Below are 16128 nucleotides of genomic sequence, written 5' to 3'. Positions count from 1 at the left end.
CAGTGCGTTTGGTAGACATGTTCTCTACAGTTTGCCATTAGTAGGAAATATGTGTAGGTCAACGATTTAATGATTTCAACATAGCACACTATGCTAAATAGTCCTTGTAATTAACGAAAGTAAAGAACTGTACAAGAATTTAATGGAGTCAAGAATCTGGACTCTAACATGTTAGCTAGTGTTAGGTGAGTGACTGCCTTGTAAAGTACTATATTTAAATACTGACTTGGATTACAGAACTGAATGTTAGATGCAGCTTTTCTTCTCACTCATATTCTTTTTTTCAGATACCTAACTCTTGGTGTATTTTTCTGGTTCTCCTTGTTACTCCGAAATGACAACACAGGCACGGCTTCTTCAAGACGGGCGCTCTGCCTTGATTTATTGAACGCCGTGAAAACTACAAAAATAAAATACAACAGCTTTAGGCACATTATCAACTCACAATTAACCCATGTGCTACATCAAAATAAAGTTACCTCGTGGCCGCCTGCCACTTCGGAGGTCTTGGGAGAGTATTCTTAGTCTTGTGCATTCTATATTAACATGTGCAATAATTAGAACACCATATATTTCGGATTTACAGAAACCTTAAAACAATAATTGCCAAATACCTTTCACAGTTAGCAAACCAACCGAGTTGCTGCGAATCTCTCAGTTCAAGGCCTTAATGCCTTCTCTGCCTGTGCAAGCCTCACAGTCACTTATGGTTGTGTACACAAATCTCGCGAGAAAAGTAATATATATAACAAAATTGTCCCTTTGCAGCTGACAAACGCAACCTGCACAGCCCGCATGTCACAAACCACAACCATGCAAACAAAACAATATATGTCAGCTGCCAAAAACAAACATACAAAAACACTGCAGCGACACTTACACTCCCACCAAATCACTAACTTCTCAATGTGATTTTCAAATGAGTGTCAAGATTAGTCGGTTTTACTGTGTATCAGACTCCAGCAAAGTCACCACTTTGTGAATAGGTCTTTCTTGATATATCATCCTCGTCTGTGGTTTTCCCTTTTCAAATGTAGTTTCACTGGTCTTTAGTTTCACCTTTCGCACCTTGCCATCAGAACTCTCCAGAGCCTCTACTACTCGAGCTAGTTTCCATTCGCATCTTGGTGCATGATCATCCTGTAGGATCACAATGTCGTCCTTTTGAAGGTTTCGCGAGACCTTCTGCCACTTCTGTCTTTGTTGGAGGTTTAACAAGTATTCCCGCCTCCATCTTCGCCAAAACTCATTTGCTAGAAACTGTACTCTTCTCCATCTTTTGTTCAAGTACAAATCCTCTTTGCAAAACTGTCCTGGTGGGGGAAAAAGGACTGAGGACTTCATTGTTAATATATGATTAGGAGTTAATGGCTCTGGAGCCAAGGGGTCATTAAGATACTCAACACTTAAGGGTCTGCTGTTAATGATAGCCATTGTCTCATAAAGAAGTGTTCTTAGACTAGTGGTATCAAGTCTGTTAGAGGACCTATCTAACATTGCTGTTAGTATGCTCCGAACTGTCCGAATCTGGCGTTCCCAGATGCCTCCCATGTGGCTTGCTGAAGGAACGTTCATCACAAACTCACAACCAATAGCTCTTTGCGGTTCTTGATCCATGTCCCTCATCAACTCCAAAAACTCTCTTCTAGCGCCCATAAAGTTCGTCCCCTGGTCGCATCTTAATTGTCGGACAGGACCTCTTATGGCTATTAGAACTCGAAGAGCATTCATGAAAGCATCTGTCGATAAGTCATCAAGTGTTTCAATATGCACAGCTCGTGAACATAAGCATGTAAACAATAATCCATATCGTTTGACCTCTTTCCTTCCTTCCTTTACCACGAATGGACCAAAACAGTCAACACCGCAGTAGGTAAAAGGTGGAGCCATTTTGGTTCTCACTTCTGGCAAGTCTGCCATTTGTTGGACATTTGTGGTCTTTCTGTATCTTCTGCACTTAACACAATGGTGAATTGTGTATGGCTTCAGCCTCTGATATTACACTAGCAAGTCCATCGTCCACATAAAAGCCTCTTTGAATGAACTTAACAGTCTCTTCGGTGAACATGTTTCTGCCTTGCAATGCAATATGTTTGAGTCCAAAATTACAGCATCCCGGAGATGAAGCTGCTCCGAAGAGATGCACTTTCATCCTGTACACTGCAGGTTCAGAATTCAAGTCGCCTTTGTCCCACCAAAGAAATCTCAGAAAGTCTTGATGTTCCTTAACAACATGGAATTGGTGGAACATCCGCTCCATATCACACATGATGGCGATGTGACCTTTCCTAAATCGGCAAAGCACTCTGACCAGTGTGTTGGTTAGATCTGGTCCAGTTAAAAGGTTATCATTGAGAGATGTTCCCTGAAAGCGTGCAGAACAATCAAACACCACACAGATTTTTTCAGGTTTGTGGGGGTGGTAAACCCCATGATGTGGGATATACCACACTGCCTCTTTGTCCAGCTCTTGTTCTGGAACCCTTTCTGCATCTCCGTGAGCTATAATATCGTTCATGAACTTGACATAATCTGTGTAGTATTTCTCATCCCTTTTGAGCCGACGTTCCAATGAAGACAATCTGTGTTCAGCATATTGTTTGTTGTTCGGAAGATTCGGGTTCTCCGTTTTAAATGGTAATGGGATTTCATAGTGACCACTTTCCTTTTGCTTTATGCCTTTGGTCACCTTCGACATGAACAAAATGTCTTCCTGTGAGACTGGATTATCATCTGTCGCCTGCTCGGCAAAATCAGATTCCAAGATCCTTATCACGTCAGATGGACTTACTTCCTTCACTTGAGTTCTGCATACAAAATGCACTTGCTGCTTGAGTTCAGCTGCTGGTTGTGACACAGGAGTGACTTCACGAACAATGATTCTGTGACTTGTACCGATAGCATCCTTGTGATCTTGAACTTGAGCAGAGCAACCAACAATGCTCCATCCGAGATCAGTCAGTTGTGCGTAAGGTTGGTTCTCTTTCCCAGCAAGAACTTCTCGTGGTAAGAGGACTTGTTGACAGTTATAGCCGATAAGTAAACCAACTCTACATTCAAGCATTGGAGGTAACCTTTCTGCCAGCCTTTCAAGATGAGGCCACTTTAAGGCAGTTTCCGATGTCGGGATGTGTGATCTGTCAACAGGGATAAACTCTCTTGTATAGACCGGTGGTAATAGAATTCTCTTCTCATGTTTATATCCCCTCACTTGAAGGTTTACCAGCTTGTCACATGGTATAACTGTTGACTTGGCAGACATAGTTGACAGTCGCAGACTGACTTTACTTTTACCAGTGTCAAGATCTTGGGCTACTTCATCCAAGATGAAGGAGGTATCGCTCTGTGAGTCAAGAAGCGCATACACTAAAACTTCTCTGTCTGGGTTATTTTTTGATGAAACCCAGACAGGTAGTATAGAGGATGTCAATGTGCTTGCGGTCGCTTGAGTTACTCTGTTAGAGATTGCAATTGCCAGGCTGTCTCCTTCTTTATTGTCTGCTTCATCCTTGTCTTGAGAGTTATCACTTGTTGCAGGTGTTACTCTTTTACGCTCTACGAACTTGTCATCGTGAAGACATGTTGGATGTCTCTTTTGACATTTTTCACATGTGTTCCTTTTAACACACCCTTTTGAATGATGACCTTTCCTTAAACACCCAAAACACAACCTTTCAGCTTGTGCAAACTTCATACGGTCTTGGACTGACTTTTCTGTGAACTTGAAGCATTTATCAAGTGTGTGACCATTCCTTTTGCAGAAAAGACATGTTACAGCATTTGTGTGACCTGAGTCTGTTATGTGGTTAGAATTGGTTGTTAGTGTTTTTGCTTGAATAACTTGGCTGCGTAAGTATTTGGGTTTACTCATTTCCAAACCTTTGAGTGCTTGCATCGAGGCAATGGGATCACATGCTAAGTCAGCTTCAGTAGATACAAAATCAGCAAATATGTGAAATGTTGGATATTCGCCATCACTAGCTCTTCTTATTTTCATAGCTGTGCGGTTCCATCTTGTGGTCAGCCAATCTGGAAGTTTCAGTAAAAGCTTCTGAATCTCCATACAGTCATTGAGCACCTCCAATGCCTTTATGTGCATCATTGCAGCTTCACAGTTTTTAAGGAAGTCTGCAAATTCTCTTAGCTCACTTCCATCCTTGGAGCTTATTTTAGGCCAACTGTGAAGCTTATCTCTAAAGCATTTTCCTATGGTGAATAGATCTCCAAAACGCTTTTCCAACATTCTCCAAGCTGAGTCATAAGCTTCATCTGTACCCACAAGAAGAAATCCTTCAACCGCTCTCTTCGCGGGTCCACCAAGATACTTCCTGAGATAATAAAGTCTCTCATTCTTTGGAATGTTTTTTCTTTCAATCAGAGTTTCAAATGACAATTGCCAATCCTTGAACTTTAGAGGGTCACCAGTAAACAATGCAGGTTCTGGAGTCGGAAGACGATTGGCACTTACTGCCTCTGCTAGAATGTCCACAAGATCATTTTCTTGTTGCTGTGACAGGACAGGAACTTGAGAGGACAAGACAGGAACCTGTGTAGCTTGAGGAATGAATGGTGGGCTTGATGCTTTAAGTGTTTGGCTTGTAGCGACCTGAGGTTGGTCACTGGGATTTTGCTGAGCTCGGTTTATAACTGCATGCATGTGCAATCCAAGGCTGTGTTCTTTGTGGACTTGGCTTATATTTGGAGCTTTAACTGAAACATGCGACAAGACAGGAGTAGCAGCATGGATTTCACTGTCTGCTTTAATGCTTTGCAACGAGCCTTGCCTATCAGAGATACTTTCAGCTTCATCATACACTTTCACTCTGGCCTTTGCAGCATTCAGTTTTTTTTACCTCTTCCAAGCGTTTAATCTTTCTGCGTTGCTCTTCCATTGCTTGCTGCATTTCAAAGTTCTCACGTTCCAATTTTTGTAGTTCAGCTGTTTCCCTTTCTTGCTCTTCCATCACTGCTAATGTTTCTCGAGCTGCAGCTGCTTCAGCCTCTGCTTCAAGTCTTTTAATTGATTGTGAGCATGATTGACTTGAACTACTTTGAGACGTTTGAGATTTTGACCTTGATGTAGTACTCTCAGATCCTAAGCAAGACCCAACATCTGGCCACGGCTCTTCCTCACCTTCTGCAAAGTCACCGTGTAGCTGCTTTTCAGCTCTTTTGACAATGAATGCCGAAAGTGATGCACATGCATCTACCTTGCGCCTTGTGTTTGAATCAGGGGTTTGTACTTGCCGCATTTGCTCATAAATTGTTTGCACATCTTTGCAGGCTGCATGTACCTTGTTAATCAGGTCATTTAATTTGCTCTCTGAAGCTTCCTTTCTTAGCATTACTCTGCCTAATCTTGCTTCAAATCTCCATTTTTCAAAAGCGACTGCATAGCGGTGTTGGAGGGTTTTAAGTTTCTCCTCTTGAAGCTCTTTGCCCTTCTCAGTTAGTGTTCTTACTCTTTCACTTTTACGAGTAACCTGTGCTTCTGAACATTGCTCGTCATCATGTTTTTCTACTTCAATACATGACAAAGTATCTTGCTCTTTATGATGTTTGTCAGCCATCTCGTGAGACTGGTCACTCAGTGCACTATGTTCAAATTTAAGTGTGCTTTAACTTAAAAGACTTATGAATTTCACACTTAGTATAACTGTAAGCAAATGCACGAAAACCTTTCTAAACAACAATACATCACTTTAAGTCCAGTGGAAATTAATTAACCTTTGACAAATGAGTAAACTTATTGTGGTCCTTTAAACTTAACTTAAACCACTCTTATTTTACTTTCAACACTGTCCTTTTTTAATTCCACTTTACTTCAGCTAAGTAAGGTTGTTACTGCTGTGCTTTGCTGCTTGTGAGCGGTGATCTTGTTAAATGGCGCCCTCTTGTGTCGCACCACGGTACCGTCACTCTGCAGCTGACGTCCTTTTACTGAGCTTCTCACCGGCACGGGCTGAGCGAGTTTTCACTGTTACTCCGAAATGACAACACAGGCACGGCTTCTTCAAGACGGGCGCTCTGCCTTGATTTATTGAACGCCGTGAAAACTACAAAAATAAAATACAACAGCTTTAGGCACATTATCAACTCACAATTAACCCATGTGCTACATCAAAATAAAGTTACCTCGTGGCCGCCTGCCACTTCGGAGGTCTTGGGAGAGTATTCTTAGTCTTGTGCATTCTATATTAACATGTGCAATAATTAGAACACCATATATTTCGGATTTACAGAAACCTTAAAACAATAATTGCCAAATACCTTTCACAGTTAGCAAACCAACCGAGTTGCTGCGAATCTCTCAGTTCAAGGCCTTAATGCCTTCTCTGCCTGTGCAAGCCTCACAGTCACTTATGGTTGTGTACACAAATCTCGCGAGAAAAGTAATATATATAACAAAATTGTCCCTTTGCAGCTGACAAACGCAACCTGCACAGCCCGCATGTCACAAACCACAACCATGCAAACAAAACAATATATGTCAGCTGCCAAAAACAAACATACAAAAACACTGCAGCGACACTTACACTCCTCCTCCTGTGTTCTCACCTCCATGTGGCAACATAGATTTTGTAAGTATAAGCTGAAAGATGTACACATCAAAATGTAGCAAAGTTTACATGTAGTTCATATTAATTTACAGTTCATGTAATGTTAAAATGGTTTCCAGTATCAAGCTGAAATGTTTAGAGTAAGAATGTTAAAAATATAAATTATTTGATTTACATTACCAAAAAGTCAATAGGCCTACAAAGTCTGATCTTGGACATGGTTGGATGTGTGGGTTTTTCAGGTAATGTTGTACATTATACACTTTGAAAAAGAGCTGGCTTTTTAGGTGCCTTTTTTGTAACATCATGGAAGCTGTTAAACTCTAACTACAAACTCAAGCTGACATGCAGCTCATTTTACAAATAACCTAATTGATTCACTGTTCTTTGTCTTCATTCGCAGGTGCTGTGTGAATGTGGCCTTACAAATTGTGTGACAGTTCGTTATCTACCAGGTATGAGTTATTAAAACATTGTAGGCTGAGACATTTCCACCATAGCCAGACAGGCCATTATCCATGTTTATATCTAGACTGTCCTTGTTCATTCACAAGCTGGAAGAAACTTTTGAGTCACACATATCGAACACACACAGCAAGTTAGAAACAGCAGGTTCTCAGAGTTCCAAAACAGATAGCCAGCACTTTTTGATTTCAGTGAGGTAAGTGTGAATCTGACGTGTAGGAACTTGGTCTATCAATGAACTTTATGAGCTGTTAAAATCTGTATCCTGTCTATGTTGTCTTTTACAGATCAACTTAGAGTTTATGCAACTGACAACTGTACCTCTGACCTCCAAATTCCTTGGAGAACTGGACCGTCAGACCAACAACCTGATCAAGGTTTTTAATGCCAAAGGTGGATATGCAGGACAAAAGATCACTGCCATGATGGCACAGATGGATAATGTAGGTGTTTTTTTTTTTGTTTGTTTGTTTTTATCGTCTAATCTGATAAGCATCTTGTGGTTTGTGGGAATAGGAAAGCTCATACATAAAATTTTTCTAATGTTTTTTCTGGCCCTTTCAAAAATATTTAATAAATGGGCTTAGACCTGTCAGCGCTTTACCTGAGTGGGGTAAAACAAGGTGATGGGGTGGTCAAGTAGGGAAATGTCAGTGGCTTTGTTAGCTTCAGCACCTTTGTGTTAGCATGTCTCTGACACTGAAAAGCATGGAATCATGTTTTTTTTTCTTTTTAGAATGAAGACATTAACATGAGGCGTGATTGTGTGCTGAGCTGTCTGAGCATCTATCTTAATGAAAACCTGGACACACTGGTTAAAGAATATGTGGTAAGTATGTCAGCCTACTGTCTTTTGTGCCAGATGTAATTAACTTCCATCCAGATGTACCTGATAAAATGTGGCGTTCATGAGAATGGGATGGATATGAGGACACATTGACCTTGACCACCTTTAATTCATCATTGAGTCCAGTAGGTTGTTTGGTTAGAATGAGAAATTCCCACATGGTAGTGCTGTCACTTGGTAGGAAGTAAATCCACTTGGTCCAGAGGACTTTGAGGAGAAAGAGGGCCGTGTCCTGGCACCTACACCCCACTATGCACTATATATTGTAGAGAAGACCATGGGCATCTACACAGTCAGAGCAGATGGGTGTGTTCATGGTCTGTCTTTAAACTCAATGGAGGGAACAGACCTGATATCCAACATCCAGTTTCCTGTGTTACTTTCTGGTGCTGTTATGGCAACCAAGAGAGTGAGAACTTTGAAACAATGGAACATGTCTTTGTGCTTCACAAAAAAAAAAGCTTTTTACTTTTGGTGTCTAATGATTGAACATGGGAGTTAGTGTAATTTAATTTCCAAGTGCCGTTTATTAAGTTATTGCATTGGTAGTTTTGCAGTTTGCTCTGTTGAGCTGAATTATTTGACATTTTAGGCAGATTTATGGTTTGTGTTGTTACTTCATGTCATGCTTTATATATATATTGAAAGTTCAACAAGGTTTTTTTTAATTATTATTTATGTACTTACTTTACAGTTTAGCCACTTCCATGTGGTACAAGGAAGGATTATAATATAATAACTCATTATCCCAGCTTTGGTTGAAGAAAAAAGGTTGGATGTGGGGGGTGATGGAGAGGAGCGAGATGGAAAGATGCTTTTATACATGCATTAACATGAAAACAAGAGTTCAAAGTGATAAATATGTTCTGACCTATATACAACTTCATGTCTTGGATATTGACAGGTTTTAATGTTAATAAATCTGTTGAATCAAGGTGGTCTGTTATTTCATTAAGATTGTTAGTACTGATTGGAAGAGAATTACATAAATGTGATAGATTTTGATTAATTTGGTTAATTACATAAGCATAAGTGACATGATTCAAATAAATAAATGCTATTTATCTAGAATGGGTAACCTGGTTATTATGCAATTCAAACAATATACTTTATATATTTGAAATATGTTCATTATTTTAAAGTAAGTATACTTTATTAATAATAAATACATAAACCTATGGATTATCACAAATGAATATTTATCATGTAAGATTTATTTGATAGGTTTGTCTTAAAATTATCTAAGAAAAGTAAATGGGAATTTGTCATTTAATTTTATTGTATAAATCTTACAAGTTGGGGTTAAATATTTCTGTGGAATTGGGTCGTAGCAATGGAGAAAGGGACTGGGGATATAAGATGACAGGAAACTATAACACTAATGCTGATCCTGTTATGTATGGTAGGTTGTCCATTGTAAAATCTTACTCTCCCTTTGGGTGCAGACGGTGCTTACAACCCCATTCTTTTAACCCTGAAGGACCCACAGGCCAAGGATGCAGGCGTATATGTTATGGTTGTATGGCTCTCAGGGTCTGATCCTCTTGGACAATTTAAAAATGTGGTTTTAAAAACAAAACTGTGTCTCCACCACTGTCCCTGTATTCCTCCTCCTCCCCTGTCATTGTACACCCTATATTAACAAGGGTAACAAATGAAGAAAATGATTGGATTAAAAACAAGATATATGTGTAAAACAAGTTGTTGCTCAACAGGATGCCAGGTTACGCTAATGTTACTACACATGAAAGCTGTTATTTGTTTCATTGCCAGACCCACGCTTTGGACTCTCCCCTCTCTAGTTTCCACCAATAGTTCCATGGCTGACTGTATTTATCACCTCAATACCACTCAAAATCCATCTAATTCGTGTCAACCTCTTGAAGCTTTCTTCCCACTAGCTACTAGCTGAGGAAATACTTTGTTGGACCCAGTATATGCTGATAACCACGAAGAGGAAGATATCCTTTGAAATGCCTTAAATCCTTTTTTGGGTTCACGTAGGGAACCTACGTGAAAAGGGGGATTGAATAGTTATTTTGTGATTATCTTACTTTATAATATATCTTTAATAAAGTGTGCTCATTGTGGACATGCATAGTCTTAAGAACAAAAAGTTTTAAGCCCCTGAGGACAATGGACTGGAAAATACAGGATGTGACATGCAGAATGCTAAGCTTTGCCAGAAAATATGTATGGGTGATAGATAAGTACAGGGTGACCTGTTAGGTCTGTATTCTTCCTTTTTCCTGCTCTATCTCTGTATCTACATTTCACAGGTGTGCAGAGCTGTAAAACAGGACAATACCTGAGTTACTCACAGCTGTGTGTATGTGTGCATGATAAGAAGTTCTCTCAAAAAGATCAACCTACATTCCCTTTAAAAGTATTCAGGGTGAGATAGACGGGGATCTCAGTCTTGTGAGCCGACCCAGCATTCTGTTGGTGTTAGGGCTACGCACTTTAAATCTAGAGACTCTGAAATTGTATTACTTTCGATCTGTCAATACGTTGTTAACTTGATCCTCGACGTATTTTATGTTAATGTTTAACCTATTCTCAACTCTTAATCTCTGTTTTAATGAGCAAAGGCATAGGCTAAAAACCAAAAACAAAGAAGATAAAAAATAAACAAATAGTAAATAAATTATAATAAAATAAAACTAAAACTTTTGTCTATATTCGAAAAGTCTTTTCACTGTCCCTTTGCAAATATATTCAGTTTCCTCTGGGATTAATGAAATATTCTGTTGCTGTTTCTTTGTAATTAGTGCTAACAGTATGCACACCCTGGATGTCCACGTAGTAAATTATCAATAAAAATAGTCATAACTACAGTGTAGCTCAATAAAATGTCTTTCCATTTCATTTGCATGCAGAAGTCTACAAAATATACAGCCAATTAGTACATTTAGTTATTGATTCTTTGGCAGGCCAGAATCCAACTGGACATGCATAGAGAGGTATTTACAATCAAAAAAACGGTCCAGATCACTAAGAAGTGTGCACTCCAACATGATCTAAAAGAAACTCTGTGTGCAAATGTTATAGAGGCCAGTTTTATTGACTTGGAATCATAAGACCAGTGGTGTAACTGGATGCCCAAAAAAAGAGAATAATATTAAACTGATCACAGGATGTGCCGAGTGATCATTATTGCTCCTGTACACTCTGTACACCACTGGTTTGGCTCCTTTCAGAGCCCATTATCCTTCTCTGAGTCTGGGGAAACAGGCCTGGAAACGGTGAAAATATCCTGACGTATTTTAGTTTTAGGTGTGGTGGAGGCAGAAGATGCCCCAGTGGACGGTCGGCTCTTGTCCGACAGTAGTTTGATAATTTGAGCTACCCGACTCTCTAAGGCACCCAGACGGCCTCCTAGAGTCTGGATGTCCCCACGTAGCTCCAGCCTGGTCTCATGCAGCGCAATTTGTAGGGTCTGCTCTGGTATGGGGCAGAAAGGGTGAGTGGATCCTGCCCCTTCAGGGAGAGGGCTGTGGAAGAGGGGAGTAACTACTACAGGGGTCCGCGCCTCCCCTGCTCGGTCAATCCGCAACTCACTCTTTGTGATCCCACTGTCGCAGGAGTCAGTCTTACGGAGAGGGTTGTTGCTGGTCACCCCACCCTCTCCTATGTCCACATTGCCTCCTGCTTCCTGACCTTTACTGTCCTGAGACAGTATCTCCACAGAAACAGCCTTAACAGTGTTATTTAGCCCCTCCTTCCTTGCTTCCATTGGAACCATGCTGTTTTGCAGGTGCATCCATCCTCTGGCCTTGATGGCTGGCTCTCCCAGCACAGGGCTGGTGTTTACTTTGAGCATGACGGGCAGCTCACCTCCCTCTGCAGCAGAGTTGGGCTGCAGCTCCATGATATTACAGTTATTCTGCTTCGCAAGAGGTTCCCTGGGATGGCTGTAGGCCAGAGAACTCTGCATGGGCGTGACCTGAGACACGGTCAGCACACTGCTGTTGGGTGGTGCCCCATTCTGCATGGAGGTGTGGGGCTGCTTCAGGTTGAGCGGCAGCGAGTGCTGCAGACTGGAATGGCCCAGCTGCAGGGTTAAGGGGTGCAGATGTTGATGGTGCTGCTTCTTCACCTGAAGTTGATTCTTCTCCAGGTCCAGCTGAGAAGTAGCTGCAGCTCCCTGGTTGCGGAGCTCCCTCTGCTGCTTGAACTTCTGGAAAAGCTTACGGACTGGGTGGTCCTGCGGGATGGTTAGCTGCACCTCATTTTTTGCTCGCTCCCTCTCTTCTTCCTCCTTCTTCACCTCACTGATTTTACGGAAAATTATCTGCAAAGAGACCAAAAAAATGAACAAGGTGATTTAATTAGAAAAATTTTCTCTGATTTGCCGGAGAATTGAATATTAATAATCAAATATAAAGCAGCTCTGTATCCATCAAAATGTCAGGACATTTTTTTACTGAAGGACAATCACATGTATCATTGCCTCTGCTGTGCAGTCAAGTACTGTAAACTGACTTCTGAAGATCAGTGTCTGGCTCTCTTCTGGCTCCCTTACACACTAATGACAATGGAAATGACAGAAACTCCTGCCTGGCAGCAAGCCAGCCATCTAATCTGCAATTATAGTGTTTTTCTTGGCTGAAATGGTCATGTTTTAGGGAAGCTCAGTGGATCTTTGTGTTAAAAATAGAATTGAGGAGGTTGCTGTCCACCTCTAAACTTCCTCCTTTCATCCACCTATACTCCCTGCTCATCCAACCTGCTGCCTACAGATGACTCAACAAACTCTACTGCTCTAAACTAGAAGAGAGGGAATGAGGTTTGGGAAAAGGAGGCATCACATCAGTCATTTCCAGTCTCCATGGCAATGTACCTTGAGGAATACTCAAAGATTTACACTTTTAATTCATTTAACTTTGATAAGCAGTGTACATATTAATTAAAAGTAAGTTGTGTTCTTTTACCTACCTCTGTGTACAAATCCTGTATAATATCTGTTATAAATGAGCTGGTGAGAAGGTGGCTAGCAATCAGATTCTTTCCACCGAAGCAATGACACTTCCTTCTTGTTTCCATATCGTCTTTATTTATAAGGCACTTTAAAAACAACATGGCTGACCAAAGTGCTGTAAAATAAAATAAATAAAATAAGATGAAATAAAATAGAACAAAAAACATTAAAACCCTAGACCAACATTGAAAACAAATTTATAAAAAGGAAACAAACACAGGGACACTCTTTAAGTGGAAATAAAAAACAAATAAAAAAGAAACACCAGTAATCAAAAAGTGACCATCCCAGCCTCACTAAGGGTTAAAGGCGTAAAAATAAAGGTGTGGTTTTAAACGAGGGATAAAACCAGCGATTGAGGGAGCCTGTCTGATCTGCTATGGAAGCTCATTCCATCGCTTAGGACCCAAAACAGAGAAAGCACCATCACCTCTAAGTTTGCTTTCATGCCTTGGAACTCCTAACAGAGTCTGATCCGCTGACCTGAGGGAGCAAGACACCACATATGGCTGCAGCACGTCACACAAATAAGAAGGGACATGGGAATTAAGAGATAAGAGATAGATATGGCTACGCAGGCCTGGCTAATTCCTGCCACAAGGGACATCAGTCTGTTAGGACTGAAAAGAGTTGATGAGTAAAATATATGACTGCTGCTTTGGTCTGTTCACATATTTCATGTTGAAAAACAAAAACAAAAAACAAGCTGATTGTCAAGAAAAAGTTGTACACTGTCATAGCTCCCTGGGTCTGAGTCCAGAGGTTTTTTTCACACAGCACTATTCTTTGTTTTAATAGCGTGGGGATTCTTTTTGTGTAATTAGTAATAAGGACAGAAGCTGCCAGCACACACCTCATCATCCTGCTGTTAAAGTAAGGTGACATGCACACAGATGGTGGACACCTGATGTTTCCTGTTCCATATTATCAAACACACAACCTCTTCTGCTCTGAAAGTCATGTTTCACAGGGTAAGTAGTTCTGATTGAGCAAATATAAGTTAAAGCTGCTTCTTACCTGATTTGAGAAACTTTGCAAAACAGTCTCTACCTGTTTCCTTACTGTACCACCTGAATTGAGGCTATTCAGTCATTTGTGTTAAGTGCTCATAGGACAAGTAGGTATAAAGTTAGTAAGTAAATACAAATTCAGAGATGTGCCTAGCAACATCTTATCCAGGTCAGAAAGTGATTGTTTAAAATTTGTTAGAAACTTGCATGAATGATGGTAGTTAATTGTGAAGTCATCATTCCTTTTTCTTTTCATTTAGAAGACTTCGACTCTGTTTGGTCTTCCTTAAACAATCCCTGGTTCACATGAAACAGTCTGAGCACTCTTTACACTCTGGTACAAGTCAAAGAAGCCAACTCAACACTGAAACCTGGGGGGTCTTGATTCACTTGCAAGTGAATTCTGGTGCTGTTTTCTGACAGTGTGAGAGGAAGGGATGTAGAGTAACATCCTGGATACCAGTCTGCCATTCCTGCTGCTCATACTGGACTAATTCAGGGAAAATCGCATTAGGTTTGACCTCCAATGTAAAAACAGAAACCCCAAGACTACATAAACTTATCATTGCATCATTGTTTACCTCTGGTGAGCAAGTCAGCTAAAGGAGAAGGATTTCTGACCAGTTGATGAGCCAGATTTTCTTCTTTCTCCTGCTTTTTTAAATCTTGGTCCCCCCAAACGATCAGTTGTTGTAACTGCATGACGTTTTCCAGGCGGTTTTGTCCGCTTGAGTATTATGAAATGGGAAAGCCAACTAACCAAATTAAGTTCAACACTTCTTGGCATTCCTCACACAAATAAAAAAGTCCCCTGGAATATCCTGGTATAAATTGGCCTTTAGAGCGTTTAAACAATCCTGATCTTTAGAATCAGCAAAGTGTGTACACTAAGAAAAAGTTAGGGATATTCAACTTTCTGGTGGAATGTAGACAAAATGTAAAAAGTTGATGCTTCATCAATACTATATCATGAATGTAGGACATTTAAGGAGAATTATCTAAGGGTGTTTCCTTCATTTCAGCACTAACCTTAACTAACAAAGATGGATATACCACAACATAAAAATGTTAACATATCAATAACTTGTCATGTGTCAGGTGGAGTCTTGGTGTGATGTCTAAATGTGAACAGTTTGATGAAGAGAACTTTTTAGACACAAGCTGTAAATGAATCAGAACATTTGGTGGTTAATTCATGGTTCAGAAACTTCTTTTGGGTTTTTGAGTGGTTAATCAGAGATCAGCATGTTGTGGAGTGATGTGTTTGTTATTGATGACGAAATTATTTTGCTGATGCCCCTTTCTCATGACGATAAGATGGTGACAGGTTAAACATGGCTTTTTGATGACTAAAACTTGACGAGACGTGTGAGTTTTTGTTGACCAGATGAGGCTGGATGAAAATGTTAATGGGTCTGATGTTCAGAATGCAGGACAATTCTGCCTGTTGTGCTGTAATCTGTCATAACCTACAACGTATCAATGGACATACGTTCAATATAATCCATGAGAAAGGAAAACAGAATGCAGCGTAAAGGGAGTCGGAGGTAAATGTGTCCACCAGCAGCAATGAAGCACAGCACAGCAGCGTCTTTCAAAGTATACTACTAAAATTATTATTTTCATTAAATAACGTTTTACAAAACAAAGTATAAAGCAACAACTGGTTTGCCACAAAAAAGGACTAAAATCTCTCAGAAAATCTCTGCATCCCACTCTTTACATAATACTTCCACATCATCAGATCCAGATTGAATCCAAAAAATGAAATCAGTGCAAAATCCCGTTTGATCAGAATGACCACGCTTGGCCTGAATAGGTAGACATATGTCATCTGTCCTTTAAGAATAATAAGAAACTTTTATTGGTCCTTCAGTGGAGAAACTGCTTTGTTGCAGCAGTAGAGGCGCAGAAAGCAGAAGCACATAGGTGATGTTAAACAGAACGAACACACACACACACACACACACACACACACACATATATACACTACCGTTCAAAAGTTTGGGGTCACTTCTGACCCCAAACTTTTGAACGGTAGTGTATATTAGTGCTGCTCAACTATTAAAATGTTTAATTGTAATTGATCGTATGACATGTGGTGATTAATTATGATGAATCGCATTGTTAAGCGCAAAATGTCTCTTTCCTTTAAAAGAAGGTCTACAGCTTTATAAAGAAAATGCAGTAAATTTTGTTTTACAAACATCAGGGCTCTCCAACCTGCAACTCTGGAGCTGCAAGTGTCTCTCTCTGGACCTTCCA

At 40.2% G+C, this 16128-nt stretch overlaps 1 protein-coding gene across 1 annotated transcript in view; it reads right to left on the bottom strand.

Moving 5' to 3' along the window:
• Nucleotides 1-11068: 11068 nt before the first annotated feature.
• kcnh5b (potassium voltage-gated channel, subfamily H (eag-related), member 5b) overlaps nucleotides 11069-16128 on the bottom strand; it is a 319850-nt gene continuing 314790 nt past the window's right edge. The window contains exon 13 of the mRNA XM_041971541.1: nucleotides 11069-12166. Coding sequence (XP_041827475.1) covers nucleotides 11069-12166 — 1098 coding nt within the window. The remainder of the gene's footprint in view (nucleotides 12167-16128) is intronic.

This window comes from Melanotaenia boesemani, chromosome 20 (assembly GCF_017639745.1).
Source record: "Melanotaenia boesemani isolate fMelBoe1 chromosome 20, fMelBoe1.pri, whole genome shotgun sequence".
NCBI classification, from domain to species: Eukaryota; Metazoa; Chordata; class Actinopteri; order Atheriniformes; family Melanotaeniidae; genus Melanotaenia; species Melanotaenia boesemani.
Note: the sequence above shows the minus strand (reverse complement) of the source record. Positions and strands in the feature narration are given on the sequence as shown.